Below are 25,474 nucleotides of genomic sequence, written 5' to 3'. Positions count from 1 at the left end.
TGTATAACATCACAAGACAACTCAGTGGAAAGATCTCTCAAAATGAAAATTTACCAGTCAAAGATAAAAACAATAATACCCTCACAAAGCTAGAAGATCAGCTTGACAGATGGAAAGAACACTTTAGTGAGGTATTGAACAGACCACCACCAACAAATCCACCAATACTTGAAGAAGGTCCAACACTTAACATAGAGACTGACAAAATTACCGAAAATGAAGTAAGAAAAGCCGTAAAACATCTTAAGAATGGGAAAGCAGCGGGAATCGATGGCATACCACCAGAAGCCCTCAAGTCCATGAATGACACTACCATTCAATATCTTCTTGGGCTATTAAACCAGATATGGGAAAAAGAAAAAATTCCAAAAGACTGGCAAAAGGGACTCTTGGTAAAACTACCTAAAAAGGGGGACAAATCCAATTGCAACAACTGGAGAAGAATAACTCTTTTGTCCATTCCTAGTAAAATCCTATGCAGTATAATCTTACAAAGAATGAAAGAAGAGATTGATAGCAAGCTGAGAGATGAACAAGCTGGATTTAGACAAGAACGATCATGTGTCGACCAGATTGCAACACTCAGAATAATTATTGAGCAAACGATCGAATGGCAGTCATCCCTATATCTAAACTATATTGACTTCCAGAAAGCATTTGACAGCATAGATCATCAGGTCTTGTGGAACATTCTAGGACACTATGGGATTCCTCCTAAGATTATTTCCATGATTAAGTTACTGTATGAAGAATTCTCTTGTCAGGTCATACATGCTGGTACTTTGACGGATCCTTTCCCTGTAACAACTGGCGTAAGGCAAGGATGCATTCTCTCTCCCCTTCTCTTTCTCATAGTCATCGACTGGATAGCAACAACAGCTTACAACGACCCTCATGGTATACAATGGACACTAACATCTCGTCTAGAAGACCTCGAATTTGCAGACGACATATGCACACTATCGCATCGTCTTCAAGATTCCCAACACCAGGTCAACCATCTCGAAGAAACAGCTAAAAGAACAGGATTGTATATCAACACAGCCAAAACCAAAGCCATGAGAATTCAACAAAACCAGATGGATCCAATATTGGTAAATAATCAACAGATAGAGAATGTAGATAAATTTACGTACCTTGGAAGTGTCATGAGTACAACTGGAGGCACTGACGAAGATGTACAAGCCAGAAAGATGAAAGCATTACAGGCTTTTTCCATTCTAAAACCAGTATGGAAAAGTAGAACACTGAGAACGACTACTAAGATCAAAATTTTCAACAGCAATGTTAAGTCTGTCCTGTTATATGGTTGCGAGACCTGGAGAGAAACAGAAAACACCATGAAATCTATACAAGTCTTTGTTAACAAGTGCCTAAGAAATATACTGAATATCAGATGGCCAAAAAAAATAACAAACAAGAAACTCTGGCAAAGAACAAAACAACAACCAATAGAAAACACCATTCGAACCCGAAAATGGAAATGGATTGGTCATACTTTAAGGAAGAACAATAAAAACACTACAAAGCAAGCTTTAGATTGGAATCCCCAAGGGCAAAGAAAAAGAGGAAGACCAAAGAACACCTGGAGGAGGGGTTTGAACTTTGAACTGAAGAGAGTAGGACTAACGTGGAAGAATTGTAACACCATCGCCCAAAACCGAAGCGAATGGAGAGAAACTGTAGTCGCCCTATGTCCACCCATGGACGAAATGGAATAAATCAAAAATCACTGTATTGCGGAAAGGACTTCATAAGTATGATTTACTTGTGTCCGATCCATTTTGTTTTGAACAAATAAAATATGTTTAAACGAATGTATTATGTAAAAGATGCATATTTAAAGAACGGTATATACAGGTTATGATTTTATCTTAAACAGATACAAAGTGCTATGTAGCAATATTAATAGTTTAATTGTTCATGAAAGACAAGCATTATTAAGGTTTGACCGGAGTCTGCTTTAATGTTTGTTTAAATACTTGAGAGCATTCAGGGTCATTAATTATAAAAGACCAGTGCTTTCATAACAAGTACGAGATTGTGTGTAATTTTGGATAGTATTTTGTTACAAATTTTAATAACTTTTTATTATTTTTTTAAATGACTTTAAGTCTGAGAGCACACGCTCTGCTAGTGGGCAGAATAAACTGTATATTTTGCAGCCGAGTATCTTTTTAATGAATTAAAACTGTAGAGATTATGCATTAAGGCACAACTGCTTTAAAGTTTTAAGTGTCCTAAGGTTTCATCATATTTCATTTGGATTTAAATGCACTTTCTCTGAGAAATTTACTGATGACTTAGATAACGTACAAGTAAATTTGAGTAGTTCATGTTCTTATTAGCAATGTTAAATAACATTTGAAGCTGATCAAAAGACCCATTAAAGACAATAAAGCCATCATCTCGGAACTAATTATATTGTGCTTGTTTGGGAACTTTTCAACCATAAAGTTAATAAGTTCTTAGGCTTGTATGTCGCATATGTCAGGGCTACAGACTGTCCCCGTTGTATGTCGCATATGTCAGGGCTACAGACTGTCTCCATTGTATGTCGCATATGTCAGGGCTACAGACTGTCCCCGTTGTATGTCGCATATGTCAGGGCTACAGACTGTCCCCGTTGTATGTCGCATATGTCAGGGCTGCAGACTGTCCCCGTTGTATGTCGCAAATGTCAGGGCTACAGACTGTCCCCATTGTATGTCGCAAATGTCAGGGCTACAGACTGTCCCCATTGTATGTCGCATATGTCAGGGCTACAGACTGTCCCCATTGTATGTCGCAAATGTCAGGGCTACAGACTGTCCCCATTGTATGTCGCATATGTCAGGGCTACATACTGTCTCCATTGCACATCTCTAATTCTAATATTAGAAGTAAGTTCTCATTGCTCAAAAGTATTGCATACTTTTCTTTTTTTCATTTTAAAATAAACGTTTTCAGCCGCCTTAATTAGTTCATTACTTGCTTGTACACATGTTTGTCATGTCATAAGTATATAGGAAATGTTATGTCATTTAAAAACTATAAAAGTTCCGAGCTGTGTCGTACATAAGTTCCTTGGTTTTTAATTATAGGTAGCAAAAATTAGTCAAGAAGTCTACGCAATTTCCACAATGGGAATTAATCGGACGGCTTGGTATTCTTATCTTTTCTCTGTTGCAGAAAAAATCTAAATTGGTCATAATGTCTAGTGGTAGTTCGTATATTTTGTGCATCTTTATAAAAGTTAAGTTACCATACTGGATTAATATAAAACAAAAGTATCTGAATATTGATATTTATTTAGTTTCTCATTTTAACATCATGGATTTTGCGACTATAAAACGTAAAATGTTAATATTAAAGACATTTGTTACATATTTTTCATATATAATTTAACATGTTAAATGGCAGTTTATGGTACATTAATTATATGTATATGAGAATCCTCCCCTTTCCTTTTTTAAATATTTTTTTCTACCTGAACTATTTTTATAAAAAACAGAATATAACATTACTTTATTATTTTTTTGAACCATTGTGTTACTTCATTTATTTTTTCTTGCCACAGAATTTCTTTTTTTATTTTTCTTCAAAGTGAAATTAATTTTTAAAAAAAATCCCAGCCCCCTCCCCCCAGTATAAAAATGGACGATGCCTTAAACCGAATAAATGTGCCACGCTAGAAAATGTTATTGACAAAATAAAAACAGACGTCAAGCACTTATCCAAAAACTACATTCCATCTTTCTTCAACATCACGCCCGATGAGAAAAAAAGCAGTACAGTCGTTGAAAAACCGTGACGATATAGTTATAAAACCAGCAGACAAGGGCAGTGCCAGTGTGGTCGTGGATAAAACTAATTATTATACCCCAGTATATAAACATCAATACAAAATTTTCTACAGTAAAATTGCTATTTTTCTCCTTTTTCAGTGTTTGACTATTGAGCAGTACATAGTTTTCAGACTATTGACCGGCAATGTCAACCGCTTTCGCGGATTTTTAGTTCCATCACCGGATTGGACAAAAGTTTTATATTTATTCGGAACGCTCGGACTTCACCCACTCTTAATGAAAACCCCGAAATTACGTCTGCTCGTTTTGTCTGCTGAATCACAAATGGCAATATTATGAGCTAGTAAACGCTTTGAATGATATTCCCTACTTGCGGAGCTCGGGATGCAGCCATATTTTATCCTGTTTTTGCAGAGTTACCTCCCGTAAGAGCAGGTATAATTTCGAAGTCTCTCTAATCGATGTTCGGATTTGGGTGCAGAAAAAAGAGGTAACTCGAATGAAAATGGAATTCCCAGCAGACAAACATAACGGTGTTTCTAAATTTTACAGAGTGTTTCATTTTGTTGGTAGGTTACAAAAGGATGATTTTCATTTGTATCCCGGGTAAAGAAATATATGATAGGGTCAGTAGAACGAGAAATTCCCTTTTGTCTTTCGAGATTTTCTAAAGTATCGTCGATATCGGATGGAAAACCTTACGTGTTCCGAATAGATACCTGCTCCAAAGGGAGATAAATGTTGACAAAATGTTGGTCCGCAAGTCGGGAATAACTAATTTCGAGGCAAATAATAATCAGTTGCCAATTCAAAATAACTTTCAAAACTTTACAAACGCACCGACATGTAATTTTGGTAGATTTCCAACTGGCATAACAATTAACAATTCGACAGTTAATTTTTATGTTCAAAAGTAACCAGTTATAACTTTAAAAACAAATAATTGTTACATTTGACTGTTATTCAATAATATTTTTAACTCTTTATTGTTTTTATTTTACTCAATACTGCATACTGGCGCCCTCTTCAACAAGTCTTGCACTTTAACACAGATGCAATTGAATGTTTGCGAGACTATATTCAAATGTGTACGTTGTTGCTGTTCTTTATCTTACAGACACCACGTAATTGATGATGAAGGCTACTTTCTGCAAATTCAAACTCCTATGAATTACTGGTGAAAAGGTCAATGAGACAACATTCAGATTAAAATATTGCCAAAAGATGCATGGTCTTCTGGGTTTTGAACATTTTGAGGTGATGAAGGGAAAATATCAGTGACATTCAAATTGAAAATATTGTACAAAAACGTTTTTCTGGGTTATCATTTTGAGATGATCATTCAACTATGAACGGTGGAGGGATATGGAGTAAATGTATTACAAGTTTAATGTTTTCGGTATAATAAAATACTTACAGACTGTGTATGAGGGAACTAGTAAGTTGTTAGTTCCCTCATACCCAGTCAATAAGTATATACTACATCTCGAAGACAATGCGTCAACATTCAGATGAAAAAAAATATAAACAGCTACCCAGACTTCAGAATTGAGCAAAAGGACCGAAGCATTACCGAAGAACAGTTAGAATACATAAAAAAGGAGGATCCAAGACCCGAAAGTTTTTACCTTCTGCCTAACATTTCACAAAAAGATATTCCTGGACGGCCCATAGTTTCTGCTAATAGTCACCCGACCGAAAACATTTCTGAATTTGTCGATTACCAGCTCCAACCCCTTGTTCAATTGCTCCCGTCATATTTAAGAGACACCGCGGATTTTTGACAAAAATGGAATCAATGAATCCTTTACCTCCTGAAACAATGCTGGTCTCCCTTGATGTCACTTCACTCTATACTAATATCCCACTACCTCCAAATCAATGGTACAGCTATGGGAACGAAAATGGCTCCTTCATATGCTAACATCTTCATGGGTATATCAGAAAATCAAATAATGTTAACATCTTTATCGAAACCCTTCTCTTGGTTTCGATTCATCGATGATGTCTACATGAAATGAACTGAGTCTAAAACAAAATTTAGACAATTTTATCACACATGCCAACAACACTCATCCATTAATCAAATTCACCCATGAAATTTCTGACAGTAAAATCACATTTTTGGATACTACTACGTCTGTAAGAGACGGTGAAATGTCAATGGATCTTCACAGCAAACCAACTGATAGTCACCAATACTTGTCTCCAAATAGTTGTCATCCAAAACATTGTACTAAAATCAACAGACTTAGATCAGGGATTTGAACGTGCTAACAATGTCAGTCGTAATAAATGCCTCGCGTACAAACCCAGAACAAGAACAAAAGGGTTCCTTTTGTGCATACTTACCATCCAGCCTTTGGGAAACTCTCACAGCTAATTCATTCGAATTGGGAAGCTATTCAAAAACATCCTAAGCTCTTAAAACTCTTTCCTGGGGCATCGGTTCTGGCATTCCGTAGACATAGGAGTCTAAGAAATGCCCTGGTAAGAGCAGAGATTTCATCTCAGCCCAAATAGAATACAACGGCCCAGTGTTAATTCATGTGGGGTAAAAGATGTAAGACCTGTACCCAGATAATGTACACCCAAACGTTTAAAAGCTACTGCACTGGAAAGGAATTTGCCATTTTTTTGCGACGTGACTTGCAAAACCGAAAATACCAAATACCTTCTCCAGTGCCGATGTGGTATGCAGTACGTTGGCGAAACTAAACAACCTGTCAACAGGCGCATGAATGGTCATCGCAGTGACTACAAATGCAAACCACACCTCCCTCTAAATCGAGTTCTTAGATCTGCAGGACACACCCAGGAGGATCTCCACAACATTGTGGTTACGATCATAGAACATAATAATAACTGGTCAAAATGTGAAAGAGTGGCTCGGTTAAGTTTGGATGAAAAAATTACAAATAACTTCTCCAGATGGAATAAACGAGAAAAAATAATTCATTTTTAGGTCTAAGTCTTAGGTTGGTACAGCACTGCATGCTATACATCAATACGCCGTACTACTATATTTTGACTTTTCTTAATTGTTTTCTACAGTTAATTCATTTCTTATTTTTGATAAAAACACCCCCGTTGTTATTTTCAGTCAGATTCCTTACCATTTGCTTATGTGCTTTGATAAAGGTACAATCACCCATTGCGTAGGTGATTCAGCTTCTGAATCAATGTTTTGATCTTGAACTTTATTAGCTTTATGCTGAAGATGGATATCGGTTATCCGAAATATTCAATGAGATGGTAAAATGTACATTGAATATTTCGGATAACCGATATCCATCTTAAGGGTTTGAAAAATTCCCAACGATGTTAGAACTGCGATGCAAACTTTTAGTCGTTCCCTCCGCGGGATTCGAACTCGTACAGCTGTGACATCTGTGACAACACCGCCTGCACAAAGTCCAGCGCCCTGGACCAGGCGGTCATCTAGGCTATATAAAAATATAGCTTTTGCTGGCCGGGTCATTCCTCCTCGTAGGATTATAGGATTAATCTAGGGCTGTAACTTAGTACATGATGTATGTATAGTAGTACGGGACAGTTCATCTAGGTGTTGTTATATAGGATAGAGGATCAAATTAATGATGCATGTCACAACAGATCAATATTATACAAACGTCTCAGAATGTGACGACTCTACTCGCTACCCTGCTCCATCGGATCAAATTGATACAGGGAAGATAATGTAAACTTATAGAAGGGTCTGAAAAGTTCCCAACGATGTTAGAACTGTCAAATTTGCGATGCAAATTTTTGGTCGTTTCCTCCGCTGGTTTCGAACTCGTACCGCTGTGACATCTATGGTTACACCGCCTGCACAAAGTCTGGCGCCCTAGACCACTTGGTCCAGATTGGCTAGCTTATTTAATATAATAGTGTCACCACAAAAAATTGCGGTCGTACATGCATATTAGTATGGTGCTGGCAGCGGCGTCATCGTCGTCGGCGTCTTTGTCGTCGTCGTCTATATTCACTTGGTTTTCATGCGACGACTTTATGGTTATGTTTGATCAATTGTTTTGAAATTTTGATATAATTTTACTAACTGCTATATAGGAAGGCTTCTATATAATTTGGAGTTTATGACCCCTGCCGTTTTTAAAATTAGGGCCATCCATGTAATTGACAGATACACACTGTTGGTTTCTGTTAATCTTAAAAAACTAGAGTCCAGAATTAGAGTAACAAATTTTACCCAGCGAACCTACATAAAGTGAAATGGTCAATCCTTAACATGACATATAGCAAGTTCAACACACCCATGCAAGTACACATTCAAGAAAGAAGCATTGTAAGATGTATAGGACTTGTTTATTTTTGTGGAATTTAATCCCCATTTATTGATACCAGTAGATATTTAGTAACATACATGTATGTTAATGTATATTTATCAACATGTGCATAATTCAATTATTGATATCAATAAATGGAGGAGTTTTCTAGACAATGCAAACGCATTCAAGACAAAAAGTATGCATGTTCAAATTTGCTCTTCGGGCAATACCAGTCTGCATCCATACTTGCCCCTCGGACAATACCAGCCTTTGTCCACACTTTTATTATATTATATTATTATCAAATTTATGGGATCATATATAGATTCTAGTTAAAAAATGATCTGTCGTACAAGGAACATCAATCTACTTGGTACCTCCGAGGGGACTTTTTTAGGTCTACTTTGTTGTAGCGTTTGCTCTTCGTGGGATTTCCGTTTGTTTGAATTGTTTGTTTGTTTGTTTTATTTTTGTTTTTTTTTGTTTTTCTTCAGATGAAAAATATGAATGTGTCAAAAAATGTTTGAATGAAAATAAATAAAGATTTATATATAGATTAAAAATAAAAGGGTGGGTTTTCATATATACTAGTATCCCTGAACCAGGGTTGTCATAAATTACTTTTTTTATGTTTGCATTTTTTGTTCCTTATATATTGTGTCACCTTCACACATGTACCAAACGTATTATTGTATGTATTTGTATATATACTGCAGGTGGTCGATGAGCATGCATGAAATACACTTCCGCTGGGAAGAGGTTGGGCATTTTCTTCGCGGAGGTATATATTTTGACATAACCACAAACTATCTCAACCTTACTTCATAACAATATTAAAAGTATGTTATTTTCAAATCCCAGTCTAAGGATGCAACATTGACAAACTTATAACTGGAATGAACTATACATTATAAAGCATTTGTACGTCGTAATTCATTTCCGTTCATGTAGATAGTTTATATATGTATCATGGATCAATGTTTACACTTAGTAAATTGTCAACAATTTAGAGATAATTATGTGGTCACCTACGCTTCAGTGTGTCTGTTTTATTTCTTACACATAGTCTCCATGAACATACCTACGTCGTTAACCAACTGTTTTGTCACAACCAAACTGACGTAAGAATGTTTAAGGTAAAGACCATATTGCACTGATACCTAAGTGTGTAAATCTAGTTTTTCCGTTTTCGTCTATCAAGGATTTATTTTACCTAGTACTGAGGTAGGTTTAATGAATAACTAACTAATCATGCCGATTCGATACTGTAAATTTACAGATTATTTGTTTATTACCAACTGAAATGTTTAATAAATTCTAATACGTTAATTCAGGGGCGGATCCTGACACCTTGAAAAGGAGGGACGCCAGCCGGGATTACTCAGAAAAAAGAGGGTGCTAGGACATTATTTGCCATTTATGTCAATTTTACACCTGAGAATGATATTTTTTTCAGTACTAAGGGGCTTCCAACCGCCTACACCCCCTATGGATCCACCACTGTAAATTTAACTCAATTTCATTAGGCTTCCCAACTAAACAAAAATACATCACTTCTGTTTTTTTTCTTGTTTTTTGTTTTTTTTCTAATTTTATTTTATTTATGAAAAACGTAACTACGTGTAAAAATCTTATTGTAAGATTATCACGGATTCCTTTTATTTAAGCTGGAGTTAATGAGACGGTTTCCCCCCAAAAAAAATAGTCCCAAAACATTCAAAATTTGCTAGTTACAGTCGACGGTTTATCTGTGTTTTTTTTAAAACAGGGACGAATTTACATTATGTTAAGGAAGATTGTAATTGATAACTGTGTGACAGCTAACAATTACATGTATTTAGATGTGGCCCATCAATCACGATGTTTTATGTTATTGTTGAGAGATACGCCGGTTTACATTGACGGTTTTCTTTAAAATGTGCATGTATCTTGTTTTATGTGATCGGACATCAAGTGTGGTTAAATAGTGCATCAAATCAAATATTTAGTCTGATTAGTCATACAAGAAAACAATGTAACTTATGTCACAACAAAACACACGGTGTTGACATTAAATGACGTGCTTATTTCAATGGAAATGGGAATTTTCTATTTCCTCTTCCCTCTTCTTATATTCAGTATCCCTTACCGAGATCAAGTACGTTGGATATTCGACATTCAAACTTTTCAATATCAAACTGAATATCAAACGGTAAAAATTACCGTTTGATATTCAGTTTGATATTGAAAAGTTTGAATGTCGAATATCGAACATCGAATATCCAACGTACTTGATCTCGGTATATCCCTTACCTGTCACGTAACACGCGATTTTGCCTTAAACCGCCTCAGGAAGTAAATAAAAATTGTTATCTCTAAAAGTGAAGAGATTTCATTGTAGATTTGCATGTACAGTGTACCGTCTAGACTGCTATACATAAACTTTTGTAACCCACTGAATTTTAGGTAAAAGTCTGGAACAAAGGCTTGTTCAGCGGGTTTTCTTTTTTCATCAATCATCATCGTCGCTTTCGACAAAAACTTCATTCGTACTTACACTTTACGAATGGATTGTATACTTAGTAGATGAAAAATTCGCCATCTAAATGGAAAAAAAAACGAAGACTGGTTAATTATACAATACAAACGTCTTCACAATATTTCATACGACAGCATTTGAAACAAAATGACGAAACCTTAAATAAGAGTATGATTTCTCCCCATACCTCCCAATACCACCTGTTTTTAGTTTAAATAAACTGTCCATAAACAGTGAGTGCTTTAATGGATATCATCCATTTTGAAACTTGATTATAGGATAATATCGAAACGGACAAAAAAATAAAGACCAAAGTGTCGAATATTGTATTCCGAACTGGAAGGCGTTTTACAAACTTCACATATAATAAAATTATTTGTAATACACGTAAATAACGCCAATGTCCTGACGTTGTGTAGAGCTATATATTGTCTACATAATCCACAAAAACGGAATGTTAAATACTGACTTTTCACAACAAAAGAATAAACGTATTGGCTTTACATTTTACAGTCATTACTGGACAAGAGATGTGTTTTCTATTTGTTATTATTCCACTCCAAACGACAATACAGATTGCTATGATGTTTTTGGTTGCAACGACATTTGAATGTGCAAACGTTTTAGACACAATCCCTCACGTTATCCATAATCGATAATCGATGGTCCTTGTGCGAGGTCGTGTACTCCTCCACAAAACTTCCAAACCGAAGCTTGATGTCTTTATATGTTGTCTTCCATGTCGCTATATCCGTTGTTTCTTGAGTTGGTTTTGATTTCAAACTATACCGTAGTTGTATGGGCTCCCGGCTTCAAGAATATTAACTAACCTATTTTATAATACATCTCCGTAATGTATCTTAAATTCCATGAATCACCACCATTTTGTCGTGCTTAGTTTACCATTATTTTCGTTAATATTCAGCAGAATATTCTTCTTTTGCTAAGTTGCTTCGAAATTGACTGAAATGTTATTCGTTATTCGTGTCCGATTTCGAAGCCTTGATGTATTTGAATTTGAAATTGTACCCATTTGTCCATTCCGAAAGTAGGTAACTTTGTGACCATCGTCAAAATAGATTTTGACCGACCAGATCCATGACATTGATCTTAATCTTTAATGAACCCGCCATTTCGGATCATCTGTGCTGACCTTTCTCAACAGAGACATGTACCCGAGACACACGTGATAATTGATATATCAATGAAGCATTTTATTGAATTGAATTTAGTTCAACTGTGACTTGCATCAGCGCTAATGCATACATTACATACTGAATATTACATGTTCATTACATCATATATTTTAACTATAAGAATGGTTCGTGAAGGGATGTAATATAGGGTATGCGATGTAGGTCTAGGGGTGTAATATAGGGTATGCGATATAGTTCTAGGGGTTTGATATAGGGTATGCGATATAGGGTATACGATATAGCCTAAGGGTTAAAACAAACACTTATAATGCACATACAAAAAGCTATGTTTTTATCTAAATATATGATATAATGTCTTTTTTATAAATGTATCCTGTATGGTGTCCAGATATAGCTGCATAAGTGTAGCTCTTAAGATTCATTTAGGTCTGCAAATAAGAACGTTAAGAGATACGGTTCCAATGGTCGGGAAAGAATTTTTAAATGGGCTATTTTCAGCACTTATTACAAGTATTCAAAATGTAAATGGGCCATTTATTGATATTCTAAGTGAAATCCGGTATCTTTAGTGGGCCATTTTCAACTTCAGTTGGCTTATTGGCAAGCGGCCCATGGCCCCTGCCTTTCCCTATCACTAGGTTTCGGGAGTCATGTCCACATGTCGTTCTTCGATCATATGTGCTTTCTTCCATATGAACCTCAGGCCATATGTGTCTGTGTTCTCACTTGTTTTAAAAAAAGAAATTTGGCAATAATGATTATTAGCTTAATGCGAATAAACCTGTTCGTCATTGTTTTGTTGTTTTTTTTAGCTTAAGTGTTATTATATAGAGAAATATTCAAAGCTTTCGCACTGCAGCGGACCCCCATGTGATTGTTCTGACGTGTTACACGTGCTTCATTACACCGATTCATTTTGTTTTAAATAAAACACATGTACAGCACGTGTGTTTCTAACAGATGATAGAGAAATAATGTGGAAGACAAATAACTGCGATAAACGGTAACATAAATTTTCATGTTTGACCACAACGAAAAAAAAACTTATTGTTATTTATTTTTCTAACAACGCCTCATGGATTTACTACATAAATTTTATTATATAAAAGATGTCCGTTTCGTAGAAGTTTAGTAGTTATGATTTCTTAGACCTGTGACTTACTATAGAATAAGGTGATGTCATTTGGGTTGTTTATGTTCAATACTTGATAACTCAAAACAGAAAATATGCAAGTCATTGATGGTTAATAGAGGTTCTTGCAAAGCTTATACCGGAGTCTATTTCTGCGTAACATCTTAGACTTTGTCTGTCAAACTTAGTCTGTGTCACATTGTGTGTTGTTTTTCTATGTTACTTAAGAATGAAACATAATTTAGTATGAACTTCCATTTCGATCAGAAAGTGTCTCACGCGGCCACCATGAAACCCTAAATTGTTGTGTAATTGAAATATTCTAAATAATAATGACTTAGCGTACGGTGTTGGTGTCATTTTTGATAACGTCTTGAAATCGGCAAAATTTCGACGTCTTTTTGTATTGCGACGTACATCGTTCTATAATTGTTACATGTAAAAAGAAGTGTGCCTATTTCATTTTTTTTACATAAAATAACACATACGGCATTCGATTATTCGACAATTATCCGATCCGATATTAATTTTTTCGTACGTTTTGGTCAATTGAAATGATCAGATTACATGATATGGTAAATAAATTGGCATCAACCATTTAAAAATAATTTGAAGGAAATTTTATCCTATGAGAAAAATGTTAAGAATTCGTGATTCGCTAAAAAAGTAAAGCACCCTCACTAAAACAGAAAGCCAACAAACCTACAAGCAAAAATGTCAGTAACCCCCCCCCCCCAGGAAATCAAATTGTAGTGAAGTGAATTTATTTCTTTCCTTTTTTGGTTATATATCCCTAATGTAGATGTATGTTGATATTTCCGAATACATGTACTCGTTTAGGAATTCTATAAGGTCTGTTACTAAACATAAAACATTGCTAAACATTTCGAGAAAACAAAACCTTGGCAAAGCTCCCTCTCTGAGAAAATTTGAGAGCAAAATCTCCCGTTTTTATTATACGACGAAAAAAAAACGCGGTCGTATAATTATGGAGCAGTCGTGGTGGTCGGCGGCGACGTCGTCGTCCACGTCGTCGTTATCGTGGTCTGGGGACAATTCGTTTCCGTGCGATAACTTTAGTTGTGATTGACGAATTGTTCTGAAATGTTGATATGATTTTACCAACAACTAAGAAGATTCCTAATTTGGACTTTGTTGCCCCTGCCGCTTTAGAAAAGGGGGTCAAAAAGGGTAAAAATACTTGATTTATCAAAACCGATCTAGATTGTCTTTTTTTCTTTTCGATTTGAATTATTCTATTTTAATGTGTTCTTTATTAAATTCGGGTAAAAAAATGTACAGCAGATTTTATGTGTATTCAAGTTACAGGGGGTCAAAGTTTGGCAACGCGTTAAAACATTTTCATAACTTTTTTTCGAAATTTTTTATTTCATTGGAATCTTCATCGGATTCCTCATAAATAATCCTGCCTGCAATTTTCAATCAGATTTCGGATATCTCTCACAGTTTTCGAGTTATAAGGGGTCAAAAAGGCCACACCATCTAAAATAAATCTTTTTTGTTTTTGGTTCGATTTGAAAAAAAAAATTAAATATTTTTGCAATATTTATACAGCTTATTATACCTTATAGCTAAAATAATTGTCAAGTAGTTAAGACGATCATGAAATACGTTGATTTTACAATATTTCACAGCGAATGTGCAAGCGCGTGTCTACACATTTCAAAATACTTTGGTGCAGACACGCTGATCCCGATTTCACCAGGACATCATTGCATATGAACAGACAGGAGTGCACGCAAGGGGGGACGGGCTTTTTTTCCCTGCTTTCAACATTTTTTTTATCCGATTCGCTTAAGTCGTATTTTTTTTTATTCATTACATCCACTGTCGTATTAACTTAATCTAGTATCGTAACTTTTCAATACTTTTCATTGTTTCTAAAATTGACGTTAAAAGAGTTTTACGTCGCAAAACAGAACGTTATTTTGGAAACGTCAAAAATGCGCTTTGTGACATTTTTGTTAGACACGGTTTTACAGAAATCGACTCAACACTTTTGCCTTTTTGAACAATTCGTTCGAATTTCGCATGGTGTACGCGTGAATAAGTAAAATATACAAATTTTACATGTTGTGACATTTTGGTTAGACACAGACAAAATGCTGCGGTAAGATACATGTTCAACCAAATACCATTATTTTTAGAATATACTATCTGCAGCATATATACATGTAAAACTCAAAATTTCATAGTTATTAGTTCACTCAAAGCTAACGAAAAAAGCTTTTGATAAAGTCCGGGTAGCACGCAACGTGCAGAAAACGTCGGGAAAAAGACAATGTGACATCACAACATACGTGTGTATTTATCTACTATTAGACAATAAAACTCATTATTTTTAGAACAAACATGATGTTCTGAATATTTATACAGTCCTTTAAGCGGGAATATACTTTGGTAAAAATACTATTCGTTGTTATATTTTACGATCGTAAGCAAGAAAGTAGCCAATGGCCAACGTCGAAAAAATTAAGATTTGAATCAGAACAAAAAGACTGAACATTTTATATATATTTTCATTGGGGGTTATATAACAAATTGTCAATATAGTTGATAAAAGTCCAGATTAAAAAGCTGTTCGCATAACTTAAAAAAAATGTCTAACATTTTGTCTTCAAATCGATTTCTTTCCATTTTTACAATGTCCACATCAAAGGGGAGATATTTGTGATATTGTAATACGCTTTGATCTTATCATTACGTCGTGAAAAATATCACGTCGTCTGCAGCACAAACTGCTCTTTCAAAAAAAAATTGTTTTATTAAAATACGCCAAGAAACAACTTAGATATATTGGTGAAATGGGAAGCAAGCATTTCTTAATGTTACCCGTCCACATATGATAATGGACGTTCTAGTGATCGAATAGTGCTTTCTCTCCACAATTAATGGCATCTTTCAAAGATTTATGATTACAATCCTAAAACAACAACCATTTTCGAACATTTTAATATCTATATTGCCTTTGATAACTTAATATTCAATATTTAAGTTTTCCTAACCAGCCCCGGTTCAGTCGAATGTGACACCAACAACGTATGCAACGTCAATATAATTTGACATGGAATTTCTGTTTCGGAGGAAATAATTTAACTCTTCCTTTCATTTTCATAGTTGCTCAATTATTCAGACTTTAAATACGCTGCACTTATCATGTACTACAGCTTTGTTTATAGATATCAAATGTGGGAAACATGCTATTATAGATATTTATTGGGCACGTTAAATGCTATTTGCCTTAAAAATAAACAGTTTATTTCTGTTCTTGACTCGTGCTATAGACAGCCTAGTATAGTATAAGATCATACATACCCGCTTTCATTAAATGTCTTTAAGGAAAGCTACCCTAATTTTACGGTGTAAATTATGAATATAAACAGTCTTAATAGAACACTAAATGAAACAAAAACGTCTTATTTAATTTCCGAATCATGTCAAAGCTTTTGTAAAGTGCATTTGGAACATCTATAAACATCAAATCTCCAGTCAGATAGGGACCTTGGTATTTTTTAAAATCTTAAGTCATATAGGAACCTTGGTGTTTTTAAATCTACAGTCATAAAGGGACCTTGCAGTTTTTAAATCTCCAGTCATATCGGGACATTGATGTTGTTTTTAAATCTCCAGTCATATCGGGACCTTAATGTTGTTTTTGAATCTCCAGTCATATCGGAACCTTAGTGATTGTAAATCTCCAGTCATACCGGGACCTTAGTGTCGTTATATATATATATATATTCAGTCATATACTTTATTCAGATATATATATGAATATATATCCTGCCCCCACCTTTTCATCCGCCTATGGCCTTGCATGCGGAATGAAGTATACACAAATGTATATGTTAGCACGGAAATGGCAATTACACCGGCCAAGTATAGGAACCAGCGTCATTCATATCGTGCAATTGATTGCAAAGGGAGGGTATAAGTGAATCACGGAAAGTGCTATTTTTTTCAACTTTATTGATTGATAGTGTTAACAAATATTTCCTTTTTTAATTTTTTTTTATGAAGTCATTAGACAAAAATCTAACCAAATATGGCTAAAACTTACAGGCCATAATGTCGAACGGCATAAAAGGCGAAAAACGACTGTTATTTTGTAGTACAAAGGGACACACCTGGCTAAAACGGTAACTCCTTTTTATCCTTTCTAGTGAAAATTTTAAGATGGGGTATTTTCAAAACATGCAATACTATTTACAATTATCTAGCACGAGCATACTTATACAACAGTTCCTAATGAGTCTGAATTGCTAATTAACATTATGCGCAATTGTGTGCAGATAATAATAAAACTCAACAGAAAATCAAATGGTCTGTGGGGATTCAGAAGTACATTATAATACATGTATATATCAGCTACAGTTTACATTGTATATACATACTTGGAGTGTAACAAAAAGTGAATTGTCAGTTGGTAATGTTAGAATTTTAATTTAAAAGAATTAAAGGAATGGTTGGTTATATCAAAATCTCAACTGGGTATGTTAGAATTTTAATTTAAAAGAATTAAACGAATGGTTGGTTATATCAAAATCTCATCTGGGTATGTTAGGATTTTAATTGAAAGAACAAATGTGGACACAGACTGGTATTGCCCAAGGGGCAAGTATGGACGCAGACTGGTATTGCCCGAAAAGCAAATTTGAACATAAGTTGTCTTGAACGTGTTTACATTGTCTAGAAAACTCCTCCATTTATTGGTATCAATAATTGAATTATGCACATGTTGAGAAATATCCGTTAACATACGTTACTTAACATTTAAATGGGAAACAAATTCCACATTGGCTTGCCATAACCATAAGACAAGTCATATACATATAACAGTGCTTCTTCCTTGAAGGTGTATTTGCATGAATGTGTTGAACTTGCTATGTCATGTTAAGGATTGACCATTTCACTTTATGTAGATTAGCTTGGTAAAATTCTCTCAGTTTTTTATAGATCAACAGAAACCTACTGTGTGGTATCTGTCAGTTACATGTATGGCCCTTATTTTAAAATGGTAGGGCCAATAAATTCAAAATTAAATACGTGCATTCCTTAAGTAGTAAGTAAAATCATATCAAAATTTCATAACAATTGATCAACCATAACTATAAAGTCATCGCACGAAAACCAAGTGAATATGGACGACACGGACGCCCCCGACGATGATGCTGCTGACAGCACCATACCAATATAAGACCAAAATGTTTTGCGTTGCCACTATTATATTAAATATATACAAATATATAGGCAAACTCGGGCCTGTGGTATGCTCCATTTTCAATTCTCTAAAAAGCCTTTCAATTACTCTTCCTTAGGACAAACTTAGTTATGTGTGATATGCTAAGAATTTACATATATAAGATCTTTGTTTTCACATTGGTACTTATTCAACAGTTATCTACATTTGCAATATATTTTAACTTGCATGCACATATGTGTACAATATCATAATAAAATGAGCTCAGAAAAGGAGATTATTACAACCTCATTTCAATTTCTCCACTTACTATGCTAAAGCTCAAATATTGAAAAACGAATTTTACCATTCTCTACGGGGCGCCGAATGGGACTCTTGTGGTTTTGTACAGACAAAAGTGAATTTTGTTCGACAAAAATGAATATTGATTAACAAAATTTATAACATACTACAAATTTTCAATTTTGTGTCAGAAAGTTCAATTTTGTGATACAAAATTATACTTTGTGTCACAAGAGTCAATTTTTTTTGTGACAAAAGTCTATTTTGTGTGCAAATTAGTTTGGATATGCAAATGAATTCTCTCATCACGATTTTGCAAGTAGGCTTCTCAATGGATATAGTAACCGCGCATCTCGCAGACGCAGGTTTCTGCTTACTTCGAGCTACGCAGGACGGTTAAGGCTATTTTAAGTGAAATTTAAAAAAATCTTTTATGTTGCATTCTACATTAAAACTGTTTTGAAATTACTAAAATTGCTATTATACGTTTTCTATGAGATTTGTTTGATAAAACAGGTTTTAAAATACGCGATTTTTTTACTTTCTATTTATTGGGATTTTCCCTGCTAAATCATGTGATCATTTCCTGACATTTTTCAACTCAACTATAAAATGCTTTTGCCCGACCTGTTAATGGCAACCAAATTTGTTAAAATTTGACAAGACAATTTGTATTAATGTATTTGTCCCAGATTTTGCTGAAAAAAGAAATGAATCGTCAGATTAACCAAGAAAATCATATTACAAATATGTTGTGTGGTGAAGTTTGTTAATCTGTCAAAGTCAGCGAAAGGTTAATTTGTTCCACCATCCCTGACTATATTTTACCAGATACAGATAGATTTCTCATTTCATTCCGACTCTATTGATGTATGACAAAAGAAATTCGGTTGAGTGGAACAGGTCGGGCGAGATAGAAAACCGACATAGTACCCCTTTAGTTTACAAACGCTTATATGATCTATCTTTAGATCCAAGATTAAGTGACACAATGGGTAATACGATTACGATATCCTATATTTCTTTCACTTATGTGCTTTATCATAACCATTCACATTCGTACCTTATCCACTGTATTGCAGTGAATGCACATTTTGAATTCATTTGCATATCCAAAGGATTCTGTAAACTAATTTGCATACAAAATTGAATTTTGTGACACAGAATTGAATTTTGTCTCACAAAATTTAATTTTATTTCATAAAATTGAATTTTGTGACACAAAATTGAATTTTGCCGCACAAATTTTGTGACACAAAACTAAATTCGATTATAAAAAGGTCAAGTCCCATTCGGCGCCCCGTATTCTCAATGGAGAAATATTACTGAGGGAGAATCTTGAGTAATACAAATACATGTACATATATACAGAAACCTGAAAAATAGTCAACAGGTTTGTCAAGTTTTTATTCGTGTTTATACGTGTATTTAAGTGTTTTGATTTCAAAAGCCAGTTAACCGGGTTACCTTTAATGTACTTTTGTACATGTATAAAACATACTCGATTTAACCAATGTAGACTTGACAGACCCGTCGTACTTGTACAGTTCATAATTTATTTACACACAATAACATGTACATAAAGTCATAATGAGACGATTTTCTATAAATCGGAAATTAAAAAAAAAAAATGGTAAGTAAATTTCAAATATTAAAAAAAGATTTTTTATGGTAAACATCTTAAAAAGAGTGATATAAATGTACACTGTTTATGTATGGAGGTGACTGAACTTTAATTTTTTATGCAATGTACAAACTTTACTTTATTTGCACGAAGTCATAAACAAAAAACGGTTAAATTAAAAATTATATTAAGAGTTGTCAATACATGCAGTCTGACATATACATATATAGCAAAACTGAAAATCGTTGGAGCTAGCTCCCCAGGAATGTACTTACATGTACACAGTACTTTTATGTGCACATAACCTCTATATGTATAATATAGAGTCCCCAAAACTTCGTGTTATAGTAATGGGCGGCTAATTAGACTACCCCAACTTAACAGATTCCTCAGTGCCATGAGTTTTGCAACAAAACGTTCACATACATGATATATGCGTACATGCATGGAATATAAACGCCTAAAAGATATGTAAAAGGAAGGTCATATTTAACCTTGGACCCCAAGTTTTTCCTCCAGCAAAATGTGAAGAAATATGGAACATATTCAACTTGTGTTCTTAATAAAATGCAGTTTGGAGAATCTATACCTACCTTCTGGACTGCTTAATGAGCATTTTTCCATTGAAAAAATATGTAACAATTTGAAAAAATCGATTTCAGAACCGCTTTTGAAAATACAAAACCCAAACCTCATATTATTTGTATGTATATAGACTACTACTACAATGTAAAAGTATGGAATTCCGTTCCTCCATACCCCAACCCAAGTCAGAAAATAGCTTGCCAGACAACCTCTAGCACTGCTGGAGTAATAAATAGACCATCCGTTTAGGCCTTTAAAAAGTTTCCGGCCACCTACGTACCTCATTCAGACCCCTACCCAAAAGTTTTTATTTGCTATACTGAAAAAATAATAATTAATGTCTTTTAGATAAAAGAATAAAATAAAGCCAAAGATATTTTTTCTATCCTAGATGGAAAAACAAACAATTAGAAATACTGGTTCTTTATATTTAGAATCGATTGTAAACACACATGCCGTGAGTGTGCTCTTGGTTGTAGATAATCCCTTTTGGGATTCGGCATTTGAGATATTTTTTTTTGTTTTGACCACCACCGTCAAAACAAAAAAAAAATATCTCAAGCGCCGAATCCCAAAAGAGATTAGGCCGTGACTAAGTCTAAAATTATTAGTTGTTTGGTCTTTGCATATTTGGTTGTCATTGTATTCTGAGTTTGGTGTCACTATAATGACTTATTTCATTTCCAAAGTTTTAAATAAAATTAAATCCCTACCTACGGACCCTAAAAAATTTCAGAATGGTGATTGGAAACATAGCATTATTGTTTTCAGCCGTGGAGATTTCTCGTCAATTGACTGTAGTCCATGGGCTGGGAGGGTCCACCGTGCATCCCCCCCAATAATCAGCTTCATCATGAAGTTGATGAGTAGGGGGATGCACGGTGGACCCTTCCAGCCATGAATCATGGTGAATTTTAGGTACCTTTATACCTCCCATTACCGAATCAGTTTGTCGCCAAAGAATATTCTCGGATTCTTTTTCAGTATAAGCCTATATTTGTACCCCACTGGGTCAAAAAGCCAAGATTTTTTTGACTCAATTGTTTGAGAGTCTTAGCCTTCCTATGATAACCTGTGTTAATAAACTAAACATATACAGGTATCATCGTATAGCCCAATGTCTCAGCTTTACATCAATACCATGAAAGTCGCGGTAACACTAAGGGTTTTGCAGTAAAATGAAAAAAATGTACCCCTACCCCGCCAAAAAATCGCTGAAATTGACATATTTTTCAATGTCAAAACCGCTAAAGTATTATTGCTTCAGTAAAAATGGTTTATTTGGTATTTTCTGTTTAGTATTATCATAATTTATACTTCTGGAGTTCTTTTGGTGAATTTTGGCTATTTCCATAGCCAGAATTTATCAAAAAATGCGAAAAATGGGATTTTCGATTTTTCGGTCAAAAGTCACATAAATTCGACTCTACAAATTATTGCTGAACTAAACCGTCCCCAATTTGGTATCATTCGATAGATAATTTAATTTTCTACATAAATGAACCAGAAAAACTAATTTTCAAGAAAGAATTTTCAAAAATGTTAAAAATATTACCCCTACCCCTAGAAAACTGGACTCAATATCAAACAAAATTCTCATTCACAGCATACTGACATTGTAGAACTCATATTTTAGTCATTCATAATTAAGATGATGATGTACCTAACATATCTGATCAATTCAGGCGCTTAGATTTTCTTTTTGGGGTGACATTACTATAAGATCGGAAAATTTTCAGAATTTTAGAATATTCTACTGTATCACCCGATACTATCTTTTCATCAGAATACCGTAGTTTAAACAAGCTTTTGTGTGCAACGGTTCAATAATATAATATCTTAGCTTCAAAATGAGGTCCAGTAATAAATATTTGAACTTTTCCAAGTCAAGGTAGGTGAAAAATTGCCACCCTACCCATGATTAAAAAATGTCTCAACGTGAACTAAAATGTTAAGTTTTGGCATATAAAAGGTGTACAATAGACATAGTGGGTACTGTTGTTTTAATTATCGATGTATTCAACATATCCTTTCATTTCAGGGGCTTTTTTTAGTTTTAATGTCATAATGATGAGTTTTTTCAAAAAAGAGGAATTTTCAGAATTTTATATTTTCTTCAATTTCACTTATAATTGGCAATTTCATTCAAATACAGTACTTCAAACAAGTGTGTGTATATTCAAATACAATTATATAGTGTTTCAGCTTTCTAGTGAGCCCAAGTAATAAATATTTGAACTTTTCCAAGTCCAAATAGGTGAAAATTGCCACCCCTACTCATGATAAAAAATGCCTCAACGTGAACTAAAATGTTAATTTTTGGCATGTGTGTTCTATTTTTTTAATTATCGATGTATTTAACATACCTGCTAATTTCAGGCGCGTATTTTTCAGTTTCAATATGACAATAGTAAGTTTTCCATAAAAAAGAGGAATTTTCGGATTTTCATATTTTCTTCCATTTCAACGGTAATTGGCACCCTAATTGGTACCCTACTTCAAACAAAGTTTTGTATATACAAACACGTCTATGTAACATCTAAGCTATCTAATGAGCCAAGGCATCTCATACTTTAACGCATTCCAAGCCGTAAAGGCGAAAGAATGGTACCCCATATCCACTAAAATGCCTGTGAAAACCCCATATTTCGTATGCTAATCATTCATCGCAATTGGCTCTTTGAAACATTACATGTATAAAAATAATAATAGCAAACAAAATCAAATCATGTAAAAACTTTTTAAACAAAAATTATACAATGTACGTGCTAAAATGCGTGAAAATCTGTTTTATTCTTAAATTTCCCTTTTTTGTAATATTTTGTCGTCTTCGGGACAATAAAAGCATAATTTTGCTTGACAATGTGATTGATACAAGAAGATGTCCATGATAAATGCCAGACAGACATTGTGTACAGTTCGTGTATGCTATAAACGATCATTTCTTTCACATTGGGGCAGATTTTAGTGGGTAGAGGTACCATTCTTTCGGCCAAATGGCCTGGAATACGTTTAATTGTGCATTACCTTGGCTCAAAAGAAAGGTAAGATGCGACATAAATGTGTTTGAATATACAAAAGCTTGTTTGAAGTAAGGTATTTGAAAAACATTGTTCATTACTGGCGAAATGGAAGAAAATATTAAAATCCGGAAATTGTACACCGTTTAAATATTAATTATTAACATTTGGCAGTTTTTCACCTAACTTGACTTAGAAAAGTTCAAATATTTTTTTACTGAGCTCATTTTGAAGCTAAGAAATTATATAAATGAGCTGTATCAACAAAAGCTTGATCGAACTACGGTATTCTGAAAAAAGGGAAATAACGGGTGATATAGAAGAAATTCTGAAATTCTGAAAATTTCCATTTTTACGATTTTATAGTAATTATTATCCCAAAAAGAAAATCTAATCAACTGTATTGATCAGATATATTGGGACCGTCATTACCTTAATTATGAATACCTAAAATATGAGTTTTACACTGTCGGTATGCTGTGAATGAGGATTATGTTTGATACTGAGACCAGTTTTCTAGGTGTAGGGGTAATATTTTTAACATTTTTTGAAAATCCTGTCTCGGAAATTAGTTTTTCATGGTTCATATATGTAGAAAATTAAATTATCTATCGAATGGTACCACATTTGAGACGGTTTAGTTCAGCAATAATTTGTAGAGTCGAATTTATGTGACTTTTGACCGAAAAATCGAAAATCCCATTTTTCGCATTTTTTGATAAATTCTGGCTATGAAAATCGCCAAAATTCATCAAAACCCCAAAAGTGTAAATTATGATAATACTGAAGCATTAATACTCTGGCGGTTTTGACATTGAAAAATATGTCAATTTTTTTGGTGGGGTAAGGGTAATTTTTTTTTCATTTTACCGCAAAACCCTAAGTGTTACCGCAACTTTCTTGGTACTATTGTAAAGCTGAGACATTGGGCTACTTGATGATACATACAAATGTCAGTTTACTATGTTGTGTAGAAAGGAGAAGTTCGTAGAATAAAAAAAAACTTTAAAAAAGTTTTTGCCTCAATGAGGTCTAAAAAGTAGCCAAAAAATTCCAAAAATGCTTCAGTTTATTTTTTTGCGACAAATAGATTAGTAAATGGGAGGTATGAGGGTACCTGAAAATCATATTTTGGTTGATGAGTTGGGGGAGGGGGGGGCGCACGGGGGTTATGTCAGCCCACTTTTTACTGGCATGCACCAAAAAGTTGACTTAGTAATCTGTCTTACATGCACTGGAAAATGTTGGATTTACCCAAAAAAGTATTTTGAAGGGTCAAAGATTCAGCAATTGCTGTGGGCTGTATAATAAAGGCGTGCAGATCACAATCGGATCACTAGTTCACGGATCGACATTAAATCACGGGATAATACCTTTAATGAATTTAATGAATGAACGAGGTCACATGACAACTAATTTCCGCGAATACACCATGACCCACATTCACGGGTATAACTATGCCCGGGACTGTGTAAACGCTTAGATGCTTTACACCATCCTTGCGAGACCCCGAATAACAGCCACGGGTGTTAAAACATAACAGTCAGTCACGTATTACAAATAACACGTACGAGTGCAAACCGGGTCTAACAATATTGAATATACGTGTTAGCATGGAGACAAAAATTAAACCAAGTATAGGGATAGTCAGCTGATGGTCAGCATCACTCATATCGTGGAAATGATTGGCTAAAACCGTGTTACGATTTTTATGGGGATATTCACAAAGAGAGCCGAATTATCTGCTAGATGCAACGATGTCCTAGGTTTGCACGAAATGAAGGGTGTAACTGATATACGGAAAGTGCTATCGTTTTCAACTTTACTGTTGTAGTGTTATTTAATTAAACGAATGGTT

General features: G+C 34.4%; 1 protein-coding gene across 2 annotated transcripts in view; it reads left to right on the top strand.

The window, feature by feature from the left end:
- Positions 1–9,063: 9,063 nt before the first annotated feature.
- Positions 9,064–25,474, top strand: part of LOC148618504 (chitinase-3-like protein 1) — a 30,647-nt gene continuing 14,236 nt past the window's right edge. Inside the window, exon 1 of one of the 2 annotated variants that reach the window (XM_088577519.1) lies at positions 9,064–9,213. In XM_088577519.1, coding sequence (XP_088433645.1) covers positions 9,205–9,213 — 9 coding nt within the window. In that variant the 5' untranslated portion in view covers positions 9,064–9,204. Of the gene's footprint in view, positions 9,302–25,474 lie in introns of both variants that reach the window. The other variant, XM_088577522.1, reaches the window with a different exon arrangement.

This window comes from Perna viridis, chromosome 4 (genome assembly GCF_037379345.1).
Source record: "Perna viridis isolate PV_CMFRI_1.1 ecotype Kerala chromosome 4, ASM3737934v1, whole genome shotgun sequence".
Classification (NCBI taxonomy): Eukaryota; Metazoa; Mollusca; class Bivalvia; order Mytilida; family Mytilidae; genus Perna; species Perna viridis.
The sequence above is the reverse complement of the archived record's forward strand: the minus strand, read 5'-3'. Positions and strand labels throughout refer to the sequence as shown.